Source organism: Ruditapes philippinarum, unplaced genomic scaffold, assembly GCF_026571515.1.
Source record: "Ruditapes philippinarum isolate M1 unplaced genomic scaffold, ASM2657151v2 ctg16313_1_1_1_1, whole genome shotgun sequence".
Taxonomy (NCBI): domain Eukaryota; kingdom Metazoa; phylum Mollusca; class Bivalvia; order Venerida; family Veneridae; genus Ruditapes; species Ruditapes philippinarum.
Genome location: NW_026856106.1, coordinates 1,909 through 19,240, shown reverse-complemented (window position 1 = coordinate 19,240; position 17,332 = coordinate 1,909). Strand labels below are relative to the sequence as shown.

General features: G+C 31.2%; 2 protein-coding genes across 2 annotated transcripts; both read right to left on the bottom strand.

Moving 5' to 3' along the window:
• Nucleotides 1-629: 629 nt before the first annotated feature.
• On the bottom strand, nucleotides 630-6,665 carry LOC132745413 (FHF complex subunit HOOK-interacting protein 1B-like). Its single transcript, XM_060734328.1, has 3 exons — nucleotides 6,547-6,665; nucleotides 1,216-2,040; nucleotides 630-937 (listed from the first exon to the last, which is right to left on the bottom strand). Exons 2-3 carry the CDS (start codon nucleotides 1,975-1,977, stop codon nucleotides 701-703), a joined length of 999 nt encoding a protein of 332 aa, XP_060590311.1. The 5' UTR covers nucleotides 1,978-2,040; nucleotides 6,547-6,665; the 3' UTR covers nucleotides 630-700.
• Nucleotides 6,666-8,316: 1,651 nt separating this feature from the next.
• On the bottom strand, nucleotides 8,317-15,255 carry LOC132745414 (transmembrane protein 218-like). Its single transcript, XM_060734329.1, has 3 exons — nucleotides 15,090-15,255; nucleotides 12,340-12,433; nucleotides 8,317-10,371 (listed from the first exon to the last, which is right to left on the bottom strand). The coding sequence occupies exons 1-3, from the start codon at nucleotides 15,203-15,205 to the stop codon at nucleotides 10,228-10,230; spliced, it is 354 nt and encodes a 117-aa protein (XP_060590312.1). The 5' UTR covers nucleotides 15,206-15,255; the 3' UTR covers nucleotides 8,317-10,227.
• Between the last annotated feature and the right edge of the window lie 2,077 nt (nucleotides 15,256-17,332).

Below are 17,332 nucleotides of genomic sequence, written 5' to 3'. Positions count from 1 at the left end.
TCTACACTAAATGTTTGAAGGGTTTTTAATTTTATAACCAATATCACAGCTACAGATATATAACATTGATGTAGATATCATACTGTGTTATTGTGACCTAAAACTAAAGAAAACAAAATAAACCCAGTTTTATAGTGTACAAACATTTTAAATACACTACTTAGGTAGATTTTGTTTGTTTAAGAGGATTACTAATACTTGTAAATATCACTCTGAATGTAAAGAAATCTATCAAATAAATACTTCAACAGTTTTTTTATCGATTCTATATATTTAAACTCAGAGCTCACATGTAGCCAGTGAAAATCTATGAGAAGCTAAAAGTAAAGCACTCCTGGGTGATGTTAAAGAATTTTCATTTAAAACAAATTGTCATTGTAAGACAGTAGTTAGCAGTAAATTCTGCAGTAACTAGCCAGTGGTTTTAATGGTGAGCATAATCAAACTTTTCATATGCTAGCCAAAATATAGACAGGTCTATGACACTAGTACAGATCAAGGTCAGTCTGCATTATCACGACAAAACTTTGCGATCAGCCAAATCATTTAAACAATACAAACTGAAATTCATTAATTTAACAAAAATAATGAATTTAATTGAAGGTTCTGAATTAAAAGCAGGGAGCATATGTAATTATTATACACACATTCAGTAAGGAACTTGTTACAACTTACAGGTGTACAAGAAAAATTATCTAAATTAATAGACAGAAAATGAAGTTTTATCTAAATCAATGGACAAGTATATATATCCAGGTTGAATGAAAGTGAAATTTACCTGAGCTACAGCATTACAAAATTCTAGGGAGTTCAGAAACATGGCCATTTCAGGAATATTATGAACATCTTCATCTGTAATTTGACACCAGTCTTCTGATGGTATAATTATTTTACGAGGCAAATCGGAATATAAGCCACTTAGCCCTGTGGCCAGCACCTGTAATAATATCATAATATATTCATGAAAAATTACAGATTATTCATAAACTTAAAATAAAACAGCTCTTACTAATACACTGAAAATTGTTTTTTTTAACTTAGTTATTGACTACTTAAAGATGGATTTGAATTTCAACCTGTGAAATTATTACAAAACCCAAGTCTAAACATTATACTAATAAACACAAAGAAAAAGAATACATGTATAACTTCCTGTATTTGTAAAAAAAATTTTTTATATATAATATTGAAAGTTAAGAATTTTATCTTACTTACAGGACAGAAATCGGAGTTCTCTGCAATGTACTCTCCAATATAAGGATGTTTGGAGGATAACGTCATAATCAGTAAGAGAGCATCTCTAGCCTGTTGGCCAACTTTTCCCTCTCTATGTAGGTATGGGATGAGCAGTGAGAAAATAAGAAACTTTGTCGGGCCATGATCTGCATTCATGTTGAACACACTCTCCAATATAACGGTCTCCTTGGATATGCTCACACACAGCTGGTGTAAAACAAGCACTAAACTAGATTCTATGTTACCAGTACAGTCATCTGAACAGTAGGCCAGAAGGTTTAACAGTGGTCTTATCACAGGTTTATGAATTAAAAGAAGTTGGTGGGACTGGCTTATCAAGTGTTCAAACATTCGAAGTTGTTCCTGTACAAGTTTCCGACCATCATCATGGTATCCATGACACCATCCGCAGAACTTTTCTAATATCTCATGTTCTAACAGGTAATGCAGGATAGCACCTGGCATACCTTGACCATCTTCTCCATCTTCCTGGGCAAGTAAGGTGATCATTTGCTCAAAGTTATGACTAACTGTATTAATCTCATCATCTGTTGACTTTGTACCTTTCTCTACATCTCTATTTATTATACTGTAAGCCTGCTCCCAGTGATTTTGGAACACCTCCAGGCAAGTGGCTGGATCTGTGTCACGTCGGCTACGACGCTCCATTGGACCTTCACTGTTTATACTGCTAGCATCCGATGAGTTCTTAGACTCAGACCTCTTTTTAAACCAGCTCATTCTGAATGTTTTACTGACATGACAATACTCACAAACATATTGTCATGTTTTATCAGCCAGTCACTGAAATAAATAGGAGCAATGTAAATTGTTAATACTAACTGGCAAATCATGACTTGTTTACTAGCAGTTAAAAACTCTTTACAAATTTATTGATAACAGACAGCATTGATAATTTACTCATAACTACATGTTTAACATTCTATGCTGCAACAGTTAAAGTCATGTTCTATCGCACCCAATTGGAACGGGTCCTGTATCCACCAAACTGGGAATTTTTGAGTCGTTAAAAGGGCCAAATTGGGAATTTTATGTCAGGTCTTTAATACCGTATAAGTACTTTTTTCTGCGGGAACTTTATTTCTGCGGTTCTTAAGGACACCGCAGATTTAAAAACCGCAGAAAATTAAGCCTTTCACTATGTCTATGTCAGAATATGTCAACTACCGGTATTGTATAATTACATTACCATGTACCGTTATCGGTTTTGTAGATGGGAAGTTTTCTTATGTGTCCGTCATGAATAAAATATTAGAAAAAAAGTTACTTTACTTGTTCTTTTTGTTTAAATAAATATCATGTTTGTATGATTTTCGCTCACCCTAAGCTTGATTTTTTTTGTAAAATAAAACTATTATAGTTTGACGCATGCTATAAACAAACCCTTTTGTATTTGTACAATATCTTGTGTCTACGTGCGATTTTACCATTGTTTATTTTTCACACTTCATATTTATACACATGCAGTATTACAATTAATTGTTGTCATTGCACGTTGTTAATCTTTGTTTATTAATGTTTATATACTGATACATGATGATTACGATAAAACACATTAGAAGTCGCCTGCATGTTTACCGGAAGTAATGTACATGTTACATCAACACATCTTGAAATGTTGTCTGTTTTTTTAAAATATCTAAATTAAACCGCAGAAATAAAAAAACATCAATGCTAGAATGATAACACCGCAGAAATAAGATACGCAGAAATTTAAAACCCCTTATTTTAACAAAAATCGCAGAATATTAAGCCCGCAGAAATAAGTACTTATACGGTAACAGCAAGAAATGTGAATTATCCTGCTTTCTTAAAAAAACATCCAAATGTGAATTATCCTGCTTTCTTAAAAAACGTCCAAATTAAAAAATTAAATACTATGAAGGTTTGTCATAAATTGATCAATAAATTTAAAGTCTGCCTCATAAAACAATAAAGAAGGAAAGTATTTAATCTTTCTGAGGAGTGTAAGCCCAGATTACAGAAGGGTGCATTTAGCCTATTCGTTGTTTGATTAATATGATAATTCTTTAATTGGGAATTCTTTTATTCATTATAAATATACTTTTTCATATTTATATAGATCTATTAATAATAATTTTTCATGTATTTTTTTCATGTTAATAACATACATGTATAACATTATTTTATTGTAAAACATGACATGTTTCAAGATAAAGACACTAGCTGCATATGATAATTTTCGAACGAATGTTACACCTGAATGATGAAATACTTTAGTAGATAATTTTATATTGAATAATAAATTACAAAAAAATATTCTGATTGAAGAGAAATTAATTAAAATTTATTTTTTAGTTGAATTAAATTCAAGTATTTTTACAATAATCTTAGGGACATAAAAATAGCAAAAGTATTTAGATGTACTGTAATTTTGTCCCTGTTTAGCCATAACCCAAAACAAATTGCATTTCTATGGACAAAAACTCGCATTCAGCGCATAAAATAGTTTGATGGTGTTCATATTTTTGTGGGTGTTTTCCATACAGGACAGACGTTTCACTTTTTCAATTCAATTCAATATTTATTTGGCATAAACATATACAATGTTCATCGCCAATACACAACTGTATGGCAGATATAATGTACAATTGAGAAAAGTATGTTATTATAAAGTCACAGTTGTAGATAATACATACATTTAATAATTGATTAGTCAATAAATGACATTAGCCTTATATAATTTTTTTGAATTATTTTACAATATCACTATTGAGATGGTTCACACCAAGACGGTTTTAATTTAAAGCATATCAATCTTGTGACAACAATTAACTTTGAGTAACGTGTTGTTTTTTTTTTTTGTTAATTTTAAACATGGGATAAAACATTGTTAAATTATTTAATGCTAGTATATATAGTGCTTTTGCGATAAATGTCAAAATTTTTAATGGCCATAGAAATCAGAAATATCTTTAAATTAAATTAAATGCAATGGGACTTTTTCAATATTTGTCATAGATTATCATTTTTTGTGACTAAAATTCATTATTATATAAACAAAACTTATGGAGAAGTTTCTGTGTTTAAATTGGCTGTTGTCAAAATATATTTTAATGGTCCAATAAGCAAACTAGTCAAATCGGCCCCAAGTCAGATCGGCCCCAAGTCAAATCTGCCCCAAAATTAGTCAAATCGGCCTCAAAATTAGTCAAATCTGCCACACAACAATTTTAAAAAGTCAAATCGGCCCCAGAACTAGTCAAATCGGCCCCAAAACTAATCAAATCGGCCCCAAAACTAGTAGAATGGGCCTCAAAACTGGTCAAATCGGCCGTAAAGTTATTTGTTGGTTATTGAAAATGACTGATAATTGTATAGACTGTGGAAGTGTTGTGAGGAAACGGCAGGAGGCAGTCACTTGTGATGCTTGTGACAGATGACAACATAGGAAGTGTCATACCGGTGAGTTACTTTAATTGACAAAACTTATCAGGAGTAAAAATATTGCCATTACATTTGAAAATATATCATCATGACTAACAGGTTTAAATACTTAAAATATTGGTGAATTAATTGCCATAGCAAAATAATAAAAAAAATAAAAACATAATTATTTCTAAATTCAATTTTTTTAAAGAGTAGTTTTTAATTTGAATTATAGTTAATTAATAAAAATAAATAGAGATGCAATGCTACTGGATTAACGAATGCGTGATACAATTAACGGTAATTAAGTGTGAACAACGTGCTACCTGATTAAACGTTAATTTGATTTGTCGCACATGAGTGGATATAGAACACGCAGACAATATAGATATATAACATATATGAATGCATAATTAGGGATTTAATTGATGACCATCATATTGAAATTATTATAACATTATTTCTTGGTGCATGCATTATAATAAATATACATGTATTTGTATGTTGTGATGATGGGTATTATGCCCCAGTCAGAAATAAGGTATATGCTCTGTTCTGTTATGTCATTAGGTATTCCCATCCACACAATTGTTTTTTATCAATATATATGCAACATTAAAAAAAAAGAAAATGAATAAAGAATATTTCAAAAAAAAAATTGGGCCGATCTGACTTGAGGCCGATTTTACTTGAGGCCGATTTGACTATTTTGGGGCCGATCTGACTTGGGGCCGATTTGACTGTAAATCGTCCAATAAACAACTCATTAGCTGAATGTTGATGCTTAAGTGCAGTGTTTATACAACAGATTAAATAGTGGTGTCAAACTGTTAGGTAATGAGATAACACTACAACTACTTAAGTTTGTTTAATGGCTACTGTTTAATAAATTGATGAAGACAATAATTTTAAAAAAATAATTTATTTTACACATGTTTCGCACTTCGTTGTTTAAGACTTACAAAAAATAATCATTATATAGTCAATATATTTAATATATTGATATTTTTTTATTATTTGAATAATATCAATTACTTTACTGGTAGTGATTTCAATATTTAAACTGATACTTATAAAATGTCTTTGTTGTTCTTTCTGTTATTCTATTTTTTTTTTAATTTACTAAATAGAATTTTCTCATGTTGTTACACTTATAATAAAAGTGATATTTCAGAAATTTGCCTTTCATTTACACCTCTTATCACTCAACCCATAATAAGATGAGTAATCTTCTAATAATTCGCATTAACAATACCATTGAAATCAACAAAATGAAATATTAAATTGAATTTCATTTTTACACTGTTTGATATTAATGAAATTAAAATTTGTTAACTTTCTTAGTAAACATCTCTCAAAATTGGGAGTGAAACGTCCATACAATTGACAAAATGGGAGTAAAACGTCTAGGTGTGAACCGTCTTGGGAGTGAAACGTCTTGATAGTGAAATGTCTTGGGAGTGAAACAACGTCTGACATTCAATAAGTACTACCAAAAAACATTATTGTTTACATGGGGTTATAGAAATGATGCAAAAAATAACTAGAATGTCAAATTTCCCAGTGACAATTGTAATTGCCAGCGAGTGCTAGTGAAATACTGGAGACTTTCACACTTCAAGAATTGTCATAATAATCATCTGATCATGGGTCACTTAAAAAACATCTTAATCTATATAACCGACTAAATAATAATAGCAGAATCTTTATTTGGATGAGAATATATTTGAAATTTGGGATAAAAACTTAAACAGATAAATGATAAAAAGGCGTTTTTGCCTGATCTCAGTGATCTGGTGAGATAATATGTGGCAGATATTGCGTTTCCATTATTTTCACAGCGTTGCATCTTCTGAAAAATGTGTGATCTCAAATAAACTGTTTTACTTGTAAACTTACAATTAGCAAATCAGGTTCATATGCGTTCTAATGTTTGATTCATCACGAATATTTACAAATACAGGTAAAATTAAAATCTTGACAACTTGCTAAGTTCAAGGTCGAAAAGTCTGAGTCGGACAGATGCTTGAAAAATTCTTAATACCGAAAAGACATTTGAAAGACGAACAATTTTTTCTCCTGAAGATTCACTGTTCTTTTCATTCCATTCCCATATTCTATTCCATTATTTTATATTTATCTATTTTTTTAATTCTCTATTTTACTATTCTATTCTCTCTTCTCTTCTATTTTCCTCAATTTTATTTTATTTTCTCTATTCTATTCTTTATTCCATTCTATTCTATCAGGGTCTTTTATCAGGGTCTTTCAAATAGAAAGACCCTGATTCTATACAGTATAATTAAGTATTTCCAGTGGAGCAGATTTTTAAGACATAATTACTTATAATGCAGTCTTAAGGCGTGATTTACATAGCTTTTGAAGAGGTATATTAACTTGAATATATTTTTTCCAGATAAATGTACTGTACCATTTGATGTAGGTTTAGACCACTAATCTTTGTGCAAAAGTTCAGATCATCCAAGCACTTCATTTTTCCAGAATAATTATTCAAATTGTAAAAAAATGACTCAAAATGAAAAGCATTTTATCGCTTTTCACTCAAATCGGGCTAAGAAAAACATAAACATACGATTTCAATTTATTTCAAAGTATATTTTTTAATAATCTTTGCATAATTTTTTGTTTAAAGTGCCCAGCTCATTTATATAAGTAATTCAAACGTTGTTTTTAGGCTTTTAAACCTCAGTGGAGTCCCTTTAAGTTTAAAGATTTCATTTAATACACCTTTTAAAAAACATACAATTGGATCACCCCTGGTAGCTGGCATCGTACATGCATGGGGGATTTTAGTATTTATAATTATATCATTACAATGAGACATTGTGTCACACACAGGAAGCAGGTCTCAAGGTCAAAGGTAACACTTATATAGAGGTCACAAGAAAACGCTTAATTAAGGGACAAAACTTCAATGTGCATTGAGAGATTTTAATATAACTTAATTGGTACAAATTTTTACCATTATAAAATACACGTCCCTTTGACCAAGGTTAAGGTCACACTGAAAAGTCAAAGGTCTTGTGACCTACTTACCTTCTTATGCATTCGACTGGAACCAAATGTCATCTTGGGCCTGTTTTTGTGAAGGAGTAAGACATTGTGTTGTTAACAAATTTTCCTTCATTGAATTATTTCAAACCTTTTATTGAATCAATTTTTTTCCAGAATGCAAAGGTGAAAGGTGGTCTTATAGCAGTTTATTGTTCACACTGCAGACTAAATTGATGGACTTCAGAATACATTGCCAGGTTTAAGGCCATGAAAACTAAATTATGTACTCATAATTTTAAGGACATTGAATGATTTGGACCCTTGATAATAATTGATATATGGTTTTAATAAAAAGTAGCAAAGGTATAAATATATGGTGATGTAAACATTGTAGTTGATGATAAAACAAAACAGAACAAATCTTTATAGATTTCAATGTTTACTGCAATATTTCTATAAGCTAAGTTATTAACAAATATTAATAAATTAGCATCTATATTAAACATTTGAGATAAAATCATACATAAATAATTTAAAAGAGTAATATCCATAACATTTTTATAGCACTGAATGAGAGCTGGTAAACTTGACCCCTTACTCCATCCATAAGTTTGAGTATACCACTAATCTCTTTCACTGTGTGAAAATAAAGCATTCAATACTTTCCAAATAACTCTCTGGGATAAGCATTATTAAGTATTATAAAGTGAGAGGCTGAAAAACTAAATAATATAGAATTCTGATTCTTTAACACTGCACTTCTTCAACTGTGTGAAGTTTCAATGAAATATAGTCAAACTCTGAACAAGCATTATTCATAATTTTTATCCGCATTTATCCTTAATAGGATAATGAAGAAATTATCAAGCTTTTTTAGGTAGCATTATGGTTCTTTAACTTTCTTTGCTTCTACAAGCACAAAAACCTATTATAAGCTAAGTGACTTTTACCCCCAAAGAGCTCAATAAAAACTTAAAGAGGGCAAAGATATGTGCAACTCCTATCAAACACCCAAAATATGTCAATAAACAAATGCTCTATGATGGTAAATACTAACATCTGTTTTCAGTCTCGTTGACCTTGACCCCTAATTGACCTCACACCTCAACCAAGGTCCCATGTAGTATTCAGTGCATGTTTAAGATGTAGGTCAATAAGTGCTATTATATAGTATATATGTGTTATATGAATAGTACATCATTGTCACATGTACAATTGATGTAAGGGTAGGCAAATCAACAATTATATCACCCCAAAATTATAATGTGGAGCATAAAATGGAAAATTAATAATAAAATATAAGTTCTCCATCCTATTTTAACATTCACTATAGAAACAATTCATTTCCATCATTAAAATTGTACTTTTTGAAACAAACATCATGTGTTATGTATAGAGTTCTGACAAACCTTAATCATATTTATATCTACACAAATTGTAACATATGAAATGAAGAAAAAACAATTACAAAATACCATTAAATCTTTTCCCTTACACTTTTTTTCCGTTTAAAGATTTTCATTGTATATTTTCTTATTCAAATAAAACCATTCTACAACAAACATCTTAAAGCACAAAGTTTCATACACAAATAATGTGGCAACATTTAACTGTTTTGCTTAACAATTTTACAACTTATAGAATCTTCACATTAACTGTGTTTCATAAGCTATTAAAAGCTACAAGAAAATAATCTGATACATTTGCTAGCATAAGTCAATTGTAACCATGGCACTGCACACCTTCCCTGAGGAACTGCAGGAACATTTAGATTTTCAAACCAGTCAGATAATAAAACCCATTCCTAAAGCCACAGCACTGCAATTCGGACATTATCCCAGTTATTTTGATGCCAAATTAAATCTGTGGTATTGACTTAGCAATGTGGTGATAGATGAAAGGAATAACTCTGCTCAGTCCTTCACTGGAATGCGAGACTGTGGTTACAATTTACAGGGGGGTGAATGTTGTTTATTCTTACCAAAAGTGACATTATGCTCACTTTTTCACTGTTGAGTTCAGCTGAATTGGCTTTTGGCTATTAAATATAATGTTTACTGACAAATAATTTATGATGAAAAATGTTTAGGATAAAATATAACAAATGCCTACAGCATAAAAAGCCTTCCCTACTCTTTTTATCAATTTAAAAGTAACAATACACTCTGAAGGCTATTTATAGAATTTTCTATGAGTCATGTAATTTATTGATAATACACATGAACTAGTCTATAAAATTGAAAACAATAATGGCAAAATCTTTAAGTTATTTCGACTTTGACCTGTCCATCACCATTTACACATGGACAGGCATAATATCACTTTAAATTCATAGTTGTCAAACAATAGATTACAAATTTCAACCCTGTTCTATTCAAACACGTTCAATTGACAAATTCAAACAATCATCAACTTTAAATCTTTTTCCCCATTGTCTTTTAGCTGAACCACAAGATTTTTATTTTATTTCCTGTCTTCTGATTTTTCTCAGCATGAGTTATTTCTCTTTATCACAAATATCTTGGCACAAGGTTTGTTTTCTAGCACTCAATATGTGTCAAACATCTACGTAAGTTTAAGTCTTCGTATTGGTTTTGCGTAGATTGGTTCCATTAAATGTAAAAGTAGGAAGATAACCATTCCAATCACCAGGAATAAAGAACATCCAGCAATCAACACCGATCGAAAGATGATTGAATAATCATATTTCTGAAAATAAAAATCATAAGAATTTAATATACAAAATAACTTTTATAAATCTCTATAAAACATCAGATACAGCAATCACATAAGGTAACTTTAAGAACTGATTAATTAAAGCCAACATTAGAACAATGTGTATGTAAAACAAAGAACATCATTGAATGGTAATTATATAATGGCCAATCTGTAAGTCATAATGATGAAACATTTTGAGGTTAACTTATATCTTAAATAAGCACACTTTCTCAATTGGAAAAACTGAAAGCCAATAAGGCACTTAAAATTCATAGCTGCAAGAAAACACATTAAGTAATATGTTATCATTTTTTGATTTGGAGTGCCTTTATAAGGCTAATTAGTAAACTAGCACACAAATTTTATAAAACAAATTTTAAGTGATCAATATGTTTAGAGGAGACTAGCCATTTCTGAAATTCTGATGTTTGCTGACATACATTCACTTCATGGAAATAACTAATGTATATAATGATTCTGAAACTTCAATTCTCAGTTTGGCTAAAAGATATTTGATTATTTAGGACTGATTAGACAGGGATTTAGGTGGCTTTAACAGATCAAAGGATACTTTTTTCAAACACTGTGGTATAGTACATAAAGATAAGTAAAGACATACAAGATATATTCAATTTCTTCAAATGATGAAAACACTGACACTTCATGTGATTTATGATTACAACGTGTCGAGTCATTATTTTGTGCAAAGTTAATCAATATGAGACAATCTGTAAGATCTGGAACAATGACCATTTAACATTTCAAAGTGCCAGCATTAGTTAGGTTACCTTTGATGGTTTATTCTGAAATGTTAACACAAGTCATAAACACTACTTACAAATACACTTTTGCAGTGATAAATATTTCTTCAAGTTTAGAAACTAAGTATGAGAATGGATTATAATGAAAGATAAAAAAAATCAAATGTTAAATGAGTGTTGACTCAACTACATTTAAAAACAAAGTAAAACAGTACTTAATTTACATTTACATAAAAACAACTATTTAGTCAGTAAATAACTTTAATAAGAACTTAAAATAACAACTTAAAAAAATAATAACTTATAAATCTATTATAATAATGTGTTTGACAGTAAATTAAGACATTTCATTTGAATAAAAGAATGTTCCAATATAGTTTTACAATCACCAAATACTTATTTGTATTATAGTTAGGGACCTTTCTGTTAAAAATGTGTCAGAAACATATACATGCAGTGCGTTAACTGGAGGGCAGGTATTAGTTACCTGCACTCCAGAGCATACACATTGATTGGCTCATTTTTTCTGGGTTTTATTACTTATTGTGATGGCAGAGAAAGGGATAGCAATAGAAATATCATATTCAGATGCTCATTCATTGGTTACTTTTTTTCTGGGGTTTCATATTGTGACAACAGGGAATGTGTTATTATTTTTGACTATGATATAAAAGAGAAAGAACATTAAAACACTCTATGCCTCCTCATACAAATCAAGACAGCCTCCAGTTTCAATGCTCTTTCTTTTACTTAACCAATGGAAATGTAGCTGGCCTTTAAAAAGAAAAATTCAGTTCCTGACAGCACTTGTATTAACCAAATGTTGTATGTATAGGTTAGTGTTTGTTAGTCAGTAATGAATCTGTCTAGCCGAATCAGTCACACAGCAGATTTTACAGAAATAATACAGACCTAACAAACACTAACCTACATATATTTTGACTTTTTACTGTCACTGTGATATATTGATCTAATGGAATAGTATTCAATGACAAGTTGTTGCCGATTATTGACAATTGAATAAAATCATAATGTTTGAAAATATTTTGAACAATGAAATTATTTCATTGGAAGAAAAGCAATTTCAACCAATAAAGCTTAGTTTCTGCTTGACAAACTGCCATATAAATAAATGCACCTTTTTTGCAGTAAAAAGCATACCCTAAGAAAAGGACAATATGAATACTGCTTATAATACCTTTGTTGTTGGGGCTTCAAAATCTTCTCGTGGTAGAACCAATAATATCACAGAAAACAGAATAGCAAATAGAATCATCACAATACCAACATTCCTGAAATGTAAAAAACAAAACAACTCATTACAACAAAAAACGTCAGGTGTTTAGCTCCCAAACTGTTCAAGCTAGGCGTTTCATTGCCAATTGTATCAAGGGTTCATATCAAAATATTTGATTTTTCTGAGGTGTTAAATAGAAAATTTTGCAAATTTCCTTTCATTCCATTGGCAAATTGTTTTAGAAATGAATTTATATTTTGACAGTCTTTTGTGCAATAAAATTATTAGAATCAATGATTTTGATGACAATGGTCTTGATAAAACCAATGAACAAATTTGCCTTATTATACATTTGAAATCAATAAAAATCTATGTAATTTTCATTTGCAAAAGTCTTTCTAGTGTTGACAGGGTCCTCATTTCTCAAATTTTGGGGCCAAATTCCCTTCCGCATTTATTATACATTTTTTTAAACATAATCCCCTTATGTATTTTTTTACTTCTAACTGCCTAAAACTTAAGACCCTTTACAATATCATACTGAAATTTGCTTTTTGAAAAATAGAATACATAAAACAGTTTAAAACTAAACATTATGAGTATTTTAGTTGACAGACAAAATTCCCTTTCAAAACAACTTGATTCTTCTACCCAAGGGGCCCCCGCCTGCCTCCAGAAATTTAAGAAAACAAGCAAATTTGTTGCATTTATATCCCCGCGGAGTTGGCCCCAGGAACAAATTTGAGTGTTTCAATAAGCTTCGAGCTTCCAACAGTTTGGTAAAAATAATAAGTATAAACTACATAAAAACAATATTACATTGATAACTAGAACTCCGCGAGTCCGATGTGTCGCCTTGTGAACAATATAGTTTAGGAGAAATGACCAGGACAAAAGGGCAATAACTCAAAAAATTAGAAGTGCAGAGCAGCAGTTTCTGTGCACTGCACTTCTTATCAATAAGATCTATCATCCTGTGAAGTTTCAATTCTATAGCTTTTATAATTTAGGAAAATTTGGCCTGGACAAAAAGGCGACGACACCGCAGAGAACGCGGGCAAAAGTAACCCCTAATGCTATATGTCGCCTTTTCAAGGCGACACAAAAACTGCTTTCACACTTCTTTATATTAATACTTAAAGTTTGCCCAATCACTTTAATTTAGCCTGGTGGTGGTGTTGGTATTTTTCACTCCAGATCACGGCAGTAATTAATAGGGTTTCTTAATCGGACAAAAATCATAATCGATCATCGAAAATAATCGAACAACCCTTTTCGATCAATCATCGATTATATAATCGAAACATTTATGATAACAAAGTAAAAAAGTATAATGTACATAGCATGCTTTAATATTTATAAGAATTCCATTTCCATGTGACCACCACCTCATCAACTGAAATAAATTAATTTTAAGATATACTATGATCATCCTTGAGTAAAATATTTTAATCAAATAAATTCATTAAAATCTATGAAATTATTATGTCTCACTTTCTAAAAAGGAATGAATAAACTACTGTATGTATGGGAACAAGTTAAGTTGGTCGACCTGTTCTTAACAAAACTGCCGGTATTTTTTATGACATTATATATTGATATTGCAACCACCTATAGTGAGTAGAATAATTTTATACATAACATAACTTTTTGTGTGAAGTCAAAACATGTTTATTTTATATATTTACAAATAGAAGGTATAACAATTTTAAAATATTTTCTAATGTCAATTTGAGCATAGTATACCTTTAAAATAGCATGCCTGAGTGTCAACTATTAACTCAATGGTCACCAGTATGCTTTCATATTCAATTGAATGAAAATTATTGTTTAAAAAAAACTGGCTTTAATTTAGAGTGTTGTTATAATACAGTTAGTCACTTAAGTAACAGCAAGAAAATAAATTGCCGATGATCGATTATTAAACTTTGTAATCGATCATCGCCGATCGGTTCTATAACCGATCAATTTTCGATTATACTCGATCATCGTTTAATCCCTAGTAATTAAGCCACATTAAATTCACCAGAGCATAGTTCAACCACCTGGGCAGGCTGTCAAGCAGTTTATCAGTCAGTGTCTTTTCTATGAGGGGGATGGGGGTGAATTCACTCATATTTTTTAAAAATTCCTCCCCATTTTTAGAGAAGCAGGGGTAAAATTCTATATAGAGAAAGAAGGAAAAAGATCAACAAATGTAATAAATTCTCACTTTTCGGTAAAAATACTTCCTGTTTTTTCAAATCCTAGAATAGACACTGACTGGTAAACTGCTTGACAGCAGTACCAGCTGACATTACTTTCCACAAGGAACTGAAACTTCTGTACATACAAGAGCAGATCGAGGTACAGTGCAAATGACCATAGAAAGGATTTCATGATGAATCACAATTATGAAAGTGACCTGCGCCGTAAGGGAATCGAACCCGGGTTGCCCAATTCACAGTCCAATGCTTAAATGTGCTAACCGGATGGCTCTTTAATTTTGCCTGGGACAAGAAGCAGCCTTAAAGTTAAAGCCAAGTACAAATTGACTTGTCCAGAGAACAAAGTCAAGGTTTTCTTCACAATTAGAGGAAAGGGCAATACCGTTTAATATGAGAAAAAAGTTAATTGTTCCTGCAAAAGGGGAAGAAGAAAAATCTTGATGTAAATTCAATTCTGTGGAAAACTTCATGATTCTCAAGAATTTTCCTGAGTGATGCACTTACGATATTGCTCCTGTCGATCTGGAAAATACAATGCATAGAAATAAGCTTAATGACCAAACAAGTATTATGAGGAAAAGGCCAATGCCAACCCCTAAAACAGTGTTATGGTCCGTCATTTTTTAAAATTATATCAGAGTAAGACAAGTCACAACAGCTATCACGAATGTCAACAAATGTGTCAGGACGAGATTTGTAACATCAGAAATAATTGGACGCTTCAAAAATCTAAACCAATGAAATCTTAGCACACATTTCTGCAAGATCGCAGTCAGTAAAGAGATCTGTTAAGCGTTCAATGACTAAGATGTTATTGAATTTTTATAAGAGTGAGACTAAATAAAGGATTGGAGCACCACACTAAATACCGTATTCCGGTATATACCGGACAAGGCGCTTGAATCGTAAAATGCCAAAATCTTGCTTTTTTACGCAACGGAATGAACTTTAATAAGTCTAATTCATCTTTTCACACTGATTTGTGTATGATAATGCATGAAAAATGTTAAAATCAGCGAAAAAAACGATATTTGTCTATTTTGTGATCATGATTTCTGCAAGCGTCTAGAGGTACTTCTCCAATCCTGTATTGAGCTAAATTCTTTTTATAAATGGGTTTTTGGGGAGATTTCAATTGAAAGACTCGTAAAATGAACGATTTTATAGATGTAGGTAGTTTCGTTTATTATAATATTTGATAAATTACAATTGAACTGCTATCTCCGGGGAAATCCTTTTTAGATGTAATGTTATCATACTGGTAAGTGGTATAGGCTATCTTTTTGCTTAACTTGAATGTCATTCAAAAGAATCCTAAAACATTATGTCATTATTAATTCATTTATATATATGATCATGATGTTTAATAGTTAAGATAAGTCTAGGTAGCGAAACTCTGTCTTTTATTTTGTTTGTTTGCTTTGTCTTTTCTTTAAGTTCATTGTTATCACTAATATGAAATTAGGCAAAGCCTATGAACGGGGAAGTCGTTAAAAAATTCCTTTCATTCTTTCCGTTTTAAAATTGTCATTCGGTATTACATGCACCGCTTCCGTTTTCACTCGGAACACTCGACGTTTATTATTATCCGAAAAATTGAGATTTGTTCCGTTATCGGAATACCCCGCCTTTTATCATTGAGTTACATTGTAAATGGCGGCGCTCGACTAGAACTGACACTGAAAATTTCATTGATAGGTATAGAATTCTAAATATTTTTTAATTGTTTTTTATTTGATTTTATTTTAAATATACACGTGTAGTCTATAGCCGGGCAAGCCAAAGCCCGGACCCGCTTCGCGGGCCCGGTCTTTGACTTCCCCGTATAATATAAATCAAGTTTTAGTTTCTTTAATGTCTTTATCTGATCTTTGATCTCATTATTTCTATTGTGATTTACATGTCATTCAACATGACCCTTAATTGGAAATAAAAGTTATTCTATTCTATTCATACTGCAAAAGTGATGCTTGATCAATGCCGGGTTGACAAAAAATATATTATACTTTTATGAAATGATTTGTGTGCACTCTGTCATCAACTTTGTACATGAACACATTCAACTGATGATATTTTTGTACAAAAATGTTAATTAACGTCACCAAGGGTTGTCCCTCTCAACTCTTTTAACAGAAGTATTGATTTTATTTAGCTCACAATTACCTCACCACGGTTGCCGTTATTCATGTAAACAAATAGGCTGACTAGACATTTTACGTTTTTTAATTGGCCATAATAAAAATTTCACACAACGACCATGTTAATTTACATGTATGATTTTGCGCATACTTATATTATAATATAGAGGCTTCAGCTTAGATATTTGGTATGAAACCTTGTCTGGTGGACCTCTGGCTTTTGCTTTTACAGTAAATACTTAAAAAATCTCCTTGAAAACTGCAAGGCTGGCTATATCTTACGATATTTATGCCCCCACTTCGAAGAAGAGGGGGTATATTGCTCTGCACTTGTCGGTCCGTAGACCAAATGGTTTCCGAGTGATAACTAAAGAACCCTTAGGCCTAGGAACTTCAAACTTGGTATGGTGATTGGTCATGACTAGTAGATGACCCCTATTGATTTTGGGGTCAAGGGATCAAAGGTCAAGGTCACATTGACCTTGTATGTTAAAACGGTTTCCGATCAATAACTAAAGAACGCATAGGCTTAGAGACTTCAAACTTGGTAAGATGATTGGTCATGACCAGCAGATGACCCCTATTGATATTTGGGTCAAGGGGGAAGGT

Excerpts from the sequence above, each read along its gene's own strand:
- LOC132745413 (XM_060734328.1), bottom strand. The coding sequence starts at position 1,977 with ATGAGCTGGTTTAAAAAGAGGTCTGAGTCTAAGAACTCATCGGATGCT. Across the intron at positions 938-1,215 it reads AGAACTCCGATTTCTGTCCT|GTGCTGGCCACAGGGCTAAG; the intron begins GTAAGTAAGATA and ends ATATTATTACAG.
- LOC132745414 (XM_060734329.1), bottom strand. The coding sequence starts at position 15,205 with ATGACGGACCATAACACTGTTTTAGGGGTTGGCATTGGCCTTTTCCTC. Across the intron at positions 12,434-15,089 it reads AGATCGACAGGAGCAATATC|GAATGTTGGTATTGTGATGA; the intron begins GTAAGTGCATCA and ends TTTACATTTCAG. Across the intron at positions 10,372-12,339 it reads TTGAAGCCCCAACAACAAAG|AAATATGATTATTCAATCAT; the intron begins GTATTATAAGCA and ends TTTTATTTTCAG.